Source organism: Ctenocephalides felis, unplaced genomic scaffold (genome assembly GCF_003426905.1).
Source record: "Ctenocephalides felis isolate EL2017-DRISC unplaced genomic scaffold, ASM342690v1 CF-g0.4_SCAFFOLD_01170, whole genome shotgun sequence".
NCBI classification, from domain to species: Eukaryota; Metazoa; Arthropoda; class Insecta; order Siphonaptera; family Pulicidae; genus Ctenocephalides; species Ctenocephalides felis.
This window is the reverse complement of record NW_020537324.1, coordinates 10,342,017-10,352,487: the sequence shown is the minus strand read 5'-3', so window position 1 is coordinate 10,352,487 and position 10,471 is coordinate 10,342,017. Positions and strand designations below refer to the sequence as shown.

At 30.3% G+C, this 10,471-nt stretch overlaps 1 protein-coding gene across 1 annotated transcript in view; it reads left to right on the top strand.

Annotated features, from left to right (window-relative positions):
• The window catches only part of LOC113366199 (phospholipase A1 member A-like), an 11,200-nt gene extending 7,235 nt beyond the window's left edge, over positions 1–3,965 (top strand). The window contains exons 4-9 of the mRNA XM_026607766.1: positions 301–560; positions 1,402–1,589; positions 1,702–1,829; positions 1,992–2,183; positions 2,628–2,796; positions 3,692–3,965. Of these exons, the coding sequence (XP_026463551.1) occupies positions 301–560; positions 1,402–1,589; positions 1,702–1,829; positions 1,992–2,183; positions 2,628–2,796; positions 3,692–3,827 (1,073 nt within the window). The 3' untranslated portion in view covers positions 3,828–3,965. The remainder of the gene's footprint in view (positions 1–300; positions 561–1,401; positions 1,590–1,701; positions 1,830–1,991; positions 2,184–2,627; positions 2,797–3,691) is intronic.
• Positions 3,966–10,471: the final 6,506 nt, after the last annotated feature.

The following is a 10,471-nucleotide window of genomic DNA, read 5'->3' as shown; positions in this document are numbered from 1 at the left end:
TTGTTATTATATATAAACTCTTATTGTGTTTGTTTAGAATAAATTGAAAATATTTTATTAACTTTCCGTTAAGTAGTATAGTAATCGCAAAAATCGAAAATGAAAATGTTCACATATCTTTCATTTCAGGCATTATGAAAAATGTATGTATGTGTGTGTATGTGTGTCGTATATGTGTGTATGTACATATAGTATGTAATACTATTTAGAAACAACTAGCACAATTCAATGAATTGTTCATAAATTATTACCTTTAATTAAATTCCAATTTTTTTTATTAACTCAATATTTTATCTCCAGACTGCCAAAGACAACAAAGACAGCAAAAGCCCGCCTGCATCCCAGCAACCAGCTCCAAGCCAGAAACGCCTCAAAAAGCGCAATCCATACGAGATCTCTTCAACACGACTTCATGTCTGGAACCACCGTTCACATGTCCTCATCCTCGAATTCAGATGTACCTTTACACAAGATCCACCCAACAGGAACCAGAATTCATCAATGTTTTAGACAAAAGTTCACTTACCAACTCACATTTCAATCCAACTCACCCTGTCAAGGTAAAGTAAGAAGGATGTAAAAGACATATTTTTTTCTACCTCAATTTTAGCAACAATCAGGAATTATTATTATCCATTCTGATTGAGCACGTACACCTACATGCAATAAAATTATACAGTTTCTTGAACTTTCCTCGATTATCAATCAATACGAATAAATTACACGGAAATCTGTGATTGAATCCAATACATCTTGTAGAACATATAAACACGTCAATCAATATTGTTAGAAATGGTAGTTCTTGATGAAAAGTATTGTGCAAGGACTATTATATAGATTTATAGAGTTTCTAATAATTTTATTCTTCATTTGAGTTACGGCTTTTATTACTGTATTGTTATGAATGTTGAAACCATATATATGAAGTGCATTGGATTATAATAAACCACACGCAATAGTGACGCACATTTCACATTTATGCATAAAAACCTCTTTCAAATATATTTGTGCTGGAATGTACTTTTGAATATTGCTATAATTTTCATTAAAATTTATATAATTATGCTATGATATATAAATTATTTATATAATTACGCTATGATATATAAATATCAAATTAAATTATTTCATCAATTTTGTGTCAATTTTATTGTTCATAAATAATATACTGTTAAATGGGTCATCCTGTTATAATTAAAGCCATAAGTTGAATTATGTGATGATCAAGTATCTACCGGTATTTGTGTAGTTTTTATAAAAATCCTTCATTTTCAAATTACAATAAGTATACTTTTTGATATTGTATTATCCAAAACTAAGTTTTGTAAATTGCTTAATTTGTTGTTTAGCACATTAAACATTACATGTTTAGTACAAGTATAACACTTAATTTTTTTGCAGATTGTGATCCACGGTTTTGGCGGTGGCAGAAATCTTTCTCCCAGCACTGATATGCGAAATGCATATTTCAAACGTGGAGAATACAACATTTTTATTGTAGACTATGGTAGTGCCGTAGTTGAGCCCTGTTTAAGTCAAATGGCCTGGGCACCCAGATTCGCCAGTCAATGTATCGCCCAACTAGTCAAGTAAATATTTGATATTATGGTTAACTATTCAGTTGATAATAGTTTTAAGATTAAGAGACATTCACAAATCAATTATTCATATTATGTTTTAAATATGTTACTTATAATTTAGGTATCTTCAATACCACCCTAATGGTGTTCAGCCCGACAGATTGCATTTAATAGGTTATAGTGTTGGTGCGCATATTGCGGGATTGGTGCCAAATCATATGAATAAAGGAAAACTAGGGCGCATCACAGGTATTAATATCAATAAATTATAGTCACTTTCAGATTTCCACTATTTTTATAGACATATCAGTATTCATAAGAATTATGATAATTCTGAAGTCAATGATTTTTTTTGATAATGACAGTGTAATTTGCTGCAATATGTTACAAGTAAATATATGCTATTTTTAGGTCTAGATCCAACAATTATTTTTTACATGGGTAACAACAGATCTCTGGATTTGGATCCAACCGATGCCAATTTTGTAGATGTCATTCACACTGGCGCCGGTATTCTAGGACAATGGGGTCCAACAGGTCATGCGGATTTTTATGTTAATGGGGGATCTAGTCAACCGGGATGTGCCAGCACGACACTTTTTAGTAAGAAACTGTAGAATTACTATTTTTATGAAATAAAAATTGAATTATATATTTTTATTTATACATAACATCTAAGACAACTTGGTGAAACTTGCCAATGCACATTAGTACATTTTTTTCGCAGGAGGTTTGTTCAAAGTAGACCAATTTTGAAAATTCTAAATTTATGGTTTAACAATTAGTTTTACTTATAATTCCAGAAAACTGAGATTGTATCATAATTTTGGAACCTAAATAGAATAGTAGCTGTTTTAATATAATGGCACTGAGCTGTTATAAAATAATAACTGTTTTGACATAAAACTTTTAACATAAATTGGAAAAAGATACAGGTCTGATATATTGACTATGCTAAATCTAATGGGTTTATTATTTTAAATCTTCTGGGGATATTTGAGAAAATTTATCTTGACATAACATATTTTATAATTTTTTCCCCCTCAGAGACATTATCGTGCGACCACACAAAAGTAACACCTTATTTCATCGAAAGCATCAACAGTCCGAAAGGCTTCTGGGCCGGGCCTTGTGCCAATCTGATCTCTTATCTAATCGGATGGTGCGAACCGAAGGATGATGAATATGTCCTAATGGGAGAACACATATCACATAAGTAAGTCTCTTATTTGCTGTATGTGCATACTCGATGAATAGGAAATGATTGAGTATGCTGTTTACGATTCTTATTACGTAAGATAAAAATAAATAGCAGCTGTAAGAAATTCACTTAGAAATATTGAGAGATTAAATTAAGTTGAAAATACATGCTGTGAGTTGGCATGCTTGTAGGTAAGTTGGCTAGGAGGAGTGGACTTGAATCAGAGGTCCCGGGTTCGATCCTAAAACAGCCTGTTGCCAAGTAGTAACATTTTAAAAAGAAATATAGAAAGCAATATGTTTCTAAGTAAAAACACCTCTCATGCGGCATTGCTATACCAATAGAAGTATTTGCCCTATTATAGAAATTGTATTAATAATATATCTTACAGAGATGGGACAACTGTTTGGGTTGCCACCTGTCGAACCAACTAGTATTAGGTAAAATTAGCACAACAGCTTGTAAGACTATTAAGTTGAAAATATGCAGCAACATGTAGTAAGAATATACATATATGGAATTTGTACAGTTTACAATTCTATGTAGTAGTGGTCAGAGCTATGGGATTCTAATCAGAAGTCCAAAATTGGATACTTGCCTCGGACAGCCTAATGTCAAACATTTTTGGGCCTTTGTCTTCAATGATTCAAATCATTGATCATTTTCATATATCAATTATATATATATTCTATCGTTGCAGTATTCATTAATTTCTGAACTAACATACATCATACGTTGTTCAAAATTATTGAAAATATATTCAATCAAATAGTAATTCCATATCATATAAATTTCTTTCTCAATTTCCATTCTGCAGCATCCGAGGACATACGTCGCCAATTCAAATATTTTCCACAATACGTACTTTAATATCATGTATCTAGTATTAATACACATATATGTATTATAGAGCACGAGGAATCTATTATGTGACAACCAACGCAAAACCTCCATATGCCAAAGGATTTCCAGGAAAAGGACGCCATAGAAGGGCGCAATCTCTTCGAGGAGGATTAGCTTTTACATCACGAACTCGTACTGTATAAGCAAGTAATTTTATCGTATATTGTATTAGTACCTGGAAAATAGTTCTCAGTTCTATTAGTAGAATAGTTAGGCAAATTGAAAATAGTTTTGAAAGAAGTGAGAATTAGAACAATGCTGAAACCGCAGCAGATATTTGCAGATGAATCAAGAGTTTGGGAAATTTGAATACTTTACAAACGTTTTTTAAGGTATTATGATTCTAAGAATCACTTATACAATAAACTAAAAATTAATTACATTTCCTAAATCAACAATTTCATTACGTTGACAGCCAAATTATGCTTTTTCATTATGCCCCAAAATAAATATTTAAAGGGTGAAAATAAAAAAATAATGTTGAAATCTATATTGCTTAGCTAACAAAATTGATTTTAAATAAAAACAAATTAATCATGCTTAAAATTAAAATTTTAGGTATACTATTTATTTTTAAAATTTTAATTGTCTGTGAAAATTTACAATTATTTTCTAAATATGCATTTTTTTTAACATGGAAATATTTTTTTAATCATGCAACGTTTTTTTTAAAAATGCGAAATAAGTTTATATTCAACTAATCTACTAATTTCTCTCAATAACAAAATATACATGAATACACTTCATTCTCTGGCACACTTCAAGAACAAAATTTTGAGGTTTAGTACCCAAAAATTTACGAAAGGTTTCAGTTGTTGTTATTCATTGAAAACGTTACCAAGTATGTATTCTCATATTGAAAAAATATATACAAAAGTGAATTAATTCTAAGTTTACTAGTTACTTTAGTAGTTAAATTCATGTGTTCTAATTAATATCTAAATTTGTGCTGTTAGGTATGCAGTATAATTTTACAAAAATTATGCAAAAATTTAAAATTTAGATTAATGAGAAAGCTCATCTCGTGATAGCATACTTATTATATAGATTTTATACTATAATTCTCAGTTTAACTTTAGTATAATAATATATAAGATTAAATATTACAGAATTCATCACATATTGCCTCTATTGTACAGCAAAAGCCAGTTGAATTTAGTTTAAATTTAGAATTAATATTTATTTTCAATGTAAGTTAGTCATATGCCGCATTTATTCTTTATGTAGATTAATAATTCATGCTTGTTTTTTGCAGTGAAAATTAGTTTGTGTAAAGAAACTTGAATTAAAATAATTATGACATGTACGATCTACAAGACTGTTATTTACTACAAGATTAAAAATATTTTCCAGGAAACCACATGACCATGAGGTAAATATAAAAAAGAAATTTTATAAAATTAATATTTTATTTTGATGAATGTGCAAAGTGCAATAAATTTTGTTGAGATTTAAAAAACAAATTTGAGACCCATAAACTCTGATGTTAAATCTTGTTGATTTGACGCAATTTATTGCCAGCCACATAAAATGATCTTTACTTTTATATTATATTGGTTTAGATGTTAGTGTTACTTGAGTGTTTCTAATATCTCCATTTTTATTGCTATGTTGAAAAAGTCCTCGAGAAGTACACTTAATTATATTGACGTCTTCCTATTAACGAGAATGGTTTTGAAAGTTTCATTAAGGTGCCATCAATTTGCGCACCGATACGGAAATTGAAGGGTAAGAGTTTGTTGTGAAATCTTTATTACTTAAGAGACAACACGTAAATTATTATTTAGTCAAAATCTTATTACGCAGACATGAACTGGAATAGAAGGTAAAATCTACAAGACTTTTAAAAACATACAAAATTTTTTAAATTTTATTTTATGTGGTAACTACCTCAAGATAACCTTGAAAATAAATATACTAAATTTATTTTATTTGTGAAATTTAGGGGCCGATTCTGCCTTAAAATAAACCAATGTTATGGCAAAGCTATGGTCTATTTTATGACAGAATTGGCTCCCTAATATACACACAAAATACAAATTAGCCTTTTAGGCACTTTCAGACCAATATTTTATTTGCAGTTGGGAAAATATTTTTGATCATCTTGTTTTATTAAATTACTATTCTTACTTAATTAATTTGAATTGAATTTCTAATTTTAATTGAAATTCAATTTGAAAGTTAAAATAAATATGTAATAAAATACACTATAAGTAATTCGCAGGTTAATTGATGCATTGAAGCAATCTAAAACGCGGTGGGTATAAATCCCATTATCAAATTGCATTAAATTTTCTTATATATTACATATGAAACATTGATTCTTATACATTACATATGAAAAAGTGCACTAAATCCCTGTCTGATGTGACTGTACTCATGCATTGCAAAAATGAATTTCTGCGTTCTTGAACAATATTATATCAGGCGGAATTTGCATTTCATTCTCGAATACTGCATTGCATATACGTAATACAAACAATTGTACACAATAGAAAATTATTTGGAAAATAGAATAAATTTGCCAAGGAATAACTAGGTATGCACACTAACTGTCGGTAAAATAACTTTATCATCGAGTACCAATATAAAAAAATATACTTTAGAATATTTGCATGTTTTTATTAAAGATTTAATTTTATGTATTTTTTCTGATTACTAAAGCCTATGACTTGAGTAATTATGAAATTTTTTGAAATGAATGCAATTTTTATATATATTTGCGCTTATTACATTCTGAACATTAGCAAATTTTTGGTCGTACTTAAAAAATGTCTAAATCGAATGCCAATCCATTTTCCAGGCAGCCATTAAAATTATTATTACATTGCATTTTATTATGTGCGCTTCAATTATTTAGAAGTGTGTACCTAACATACTATCAAAATCAAATAAAATATTTGTTTGGTAGTTGCATAATGCATTGTACACTCGCACTATTATGCTTTGCAATATTGTATTTAATTACTTTATAAAGTGTCACGACTGATTTAATTGCAGTTTGCAAATAACAACCATATTTTGAACATATGCACTTTATTTGAATTATATGGGAATAATAGTTTCTGTAAATACGGATATTAATTCGCAATGATATACTATATATCTGGTTAAACTATGTATACGGTTAAATTGAAATTTAATAAACCATAAAATAAGTATACTGTTGTTCTCAACTTTTACTCAATTTTATTTTTAAATTACGGTTGTTCTAAATACTATCATATTTCTATGACATACAGTTACTACAAAATGTATAAATATCAAATATGTTTTGCCCATAACTGAAAGTATTAGAATATCATACAGATATCCTTTACTTTACTTGATATAAAGTTTGCTTGACATTTCAAACACACATAACTTTAAATTTCTGAAGTGGCATTATTTTTCAATAAAATGATGTATCCTTACAATCTTATCTTGAAAGTATTCTTGACTTATGGCATATATACAAAATATCACTTGAGAAGTTTTCTATTGAAAAACTATCATCTGAACTTCTTCAATATTTGATATCGATGAGATGGTTGAACTTTGCAGTATCCCTTATAAGTAATTCAGGGAGGTGGATGCAGCACATGTATCTAACTAGTGGTAAATGACATTTAATATTCGAGGAATAAAAATCATCAGTAATCAACAAAAATTGATCATTGGTTGATAACAATTGTTTTGAATGTTTTCAGATAAATATTATGAATACTGTAACTTTTATTATTTGTATTTTATAGACCAAAAAGCTTATAAATTAGGTCACGACGATTGTATGAAATATATGCAAACAAAATCCAATCAAACTCATGGAAAAAAGTACCTTATCTTATATTTTTAAAAATTATATAATTTTTTTTAATTACTATATTTGTTACAACTGCTAAATAATTAACATGTAGTAACAGTAAAAATTATATAAATTGAAATACAATGTTAACTTTAATTATTTCAAGTACTTACATATATAAGTGAGCTTCAGAATATTAGATAAAATTAAAGTCAAATTCCAAATTCAGAAAAAAACAGTTTTGAAATTAAAACCAATTTACCTTAAAAACTAATAATTTTTTCGCACGGCCAATACCAGAATTGCTCTTGCATTTAGTGCAATTAGAGGTCTGGATGAGAATTTGAATGAAAAATAATGATAAAAAGCATTGATTTCAATGATCCTACCTATTGGCGAATAAATTGCAAATAAGACAATTTATAACCTAAGCTGCACTGCATCATGCTATAAATTTGTGATTTTTTGTGAAAATTTTGTTCAGTTAGAAAACTTTTTATTTGAACAGCGATCAGAACTTATGGGTTCTATGAGCTGTTGTGATTAATATCTTACAAACTACGTTTGCTTTATTACAGATGGCAACCCAAACAGTTGTCACATCTCTGTATGCTAAATTTTTATTACAATCTCTGTAATAGGGCAAGTATGGTGCAACAATGCTGGGTGAGGGCTATTTTTACTTGGAAACATATTGCTATCTATATTTCCAAGTGAAAATCGTTATTACTGTTGCCTGACAACAGGCTGCTCGAAGTGGGTATCGAACCCGGGACCTCTGAAACAAGTCCCGTCGCTCTTAACCGCTTACCTACAGGCGAGCCCCAGTTAGAAAACTGATACAGAAATATTATGAATATGGTTCAAATAGTTTCCTTAAGTTTTGACTGAAAGAACATTAAGCCATTAAAATTTGAAAGGTAATGAGTAAATATCTTGCAAATTCCTTACAAATTTGTAGTGTTAACAACATGCATAATGTGTTAATTTGTGAAAACTTGGGGAAATTATGTCATTGTATTGGTGTGTGGTCTTAGAAATGTCATTCACGGTTACGGTTCAAAAGTTTAATCCAAAAACAAACAAGAAATAGTCTCAGTTTGACCAATGCTCTGGTCTGTACTTAAAAGATCATAATTGTCTAACTACCGAATACAAATGTTTTTCTAATTTTTTTCTTGATAGCTACGATCAATATTACCAATCATTTTTGACTTGACGTTGAATTCTGGGACACCCTGGTTGTATGTATGTAATATATTGATTGTAACGTTATTTGTTCATCGAATTGAAATCAAGAAATGTATCCTTTCCGATTGCATTCGAGGAATTGTGTAATAAATAAGAAGCACGTCACCGCAACATTTGTAAATCCGACATTTTCGTTCCGCAGGATCGGAATCGGAATCGGTCTCTCAGTTCTGTACCGTGGAAACTGCGCAATTTTCGCACAGCGCATCTGTCGGTCCCGCGTGGCGTGTGGGCGGCTTACAGAATTCTGTATGCGGATCCGCGGCGTTGCGTGGGCTCTAAATGTCAAAGTTGAACCGAAGGAAGGCGAGCCTCGGACGTGCCACAGAGCACAGGAGCACTGTCCGGGATCCGACGTGTTATAAAACATTCTGTTAATTACATATCTCAACATGAGAATCTTTCCATGATGCCACCATCCGATACCTACGACGAGTTGAGAGATAAAGCCCTTCGTTGACCAGATGATCGCGATAGAAATACGAAAGCATCAAATAATATTCTTAATTTTTATTATATAATTATATCTCATATTTAACTTAAGTCATAGTAATTGCCAAAAAATCAAAATTAAAATTTTTATGTGTGAATGAATGTGCGGATACAATTTTTCGCTGATATTTTTGAGAGCACGGTTTAACTGATTTGAATGGTTTAAGGGTTCGCCCGTAGGTAAGCGGTTGAGAGCGACAAGACCTGAATCAGAGGTCCCGGGTTCGATACCCACTTCGAGCAGCCTGTTGTCAGGCAGCAGTGACAACGATTTTTACTTGGAAATATAGATAAGAATATGTTTCCAAGTGAAAATAGCTTTTGCCCAGCATTGCTGCACCAATAAAAAGTCAGCCCTATTAGATTAATTCTAATAACAAAATCATGAAATATGGATGGATTAACCATTGGGTTACCATCTAAAAAATACGAAGTAAGGAGAAGTTTCAGCCCAACAGCTCATAGGACGTAAGGTTCTGATTAATAAATAAGTAAAAAATGTTGTTAATAAATAAAAAAAATAAAAGAAAAATGGTTTGAAAAACATTTCATTCCTATTGCTTATCTTTACGTTTTAAAGGTTCCTGAACTTTTTGACATACTCTAGAAAAAATGGATGTAAGTGTGAGCTTATGTATGTGCGTATATGTAATTATGCATATGTGTGTATGAATGTGCGGATACAATTTTTGGCTGACGTTTTCGAGAATACGGTTCAACTAATTTGAATGGTTCAAAAAACATTCTATTCATATATTGATGGAAAGACATGCTAATTATTTTTGTCAAAGCAGACCCAGTAGTGTATGTGTGTGTATATGTATTTAAATGTGTGTGCATGTATGTGTGGATGCAATTTTTGCCGGCATTTTTGAGAGCACTGTTCAACCGATTTGAATATTTGAAAAACATTTTTTTCCTGTTGATGGAAAAACATGCTGATTATTTTTGGCAAAGAAGATCCAGTCGTTTTGATGATACGGAAAAAAAGTGCCAAAAATTGCAATTAAAAATCGAGATTCAAAAAATATATCAATTTTATTGACATATTGAATAACTGGTTGAATTTTTGGAACGACAGGTCTAGCGATTTCAGAAACCCAAAAGCTCATATGACTCTTATGTTCTGATTGCTGGCCTAATAATAAATATAATAAAGCAAATAAATCCTGTCGTGTTCTATAGTAAATGTTCTCCATGAATTACGTTCAAATAACCACTTAATCTAAAAATTGAATTTCTTTACAAGTATAGACCTGA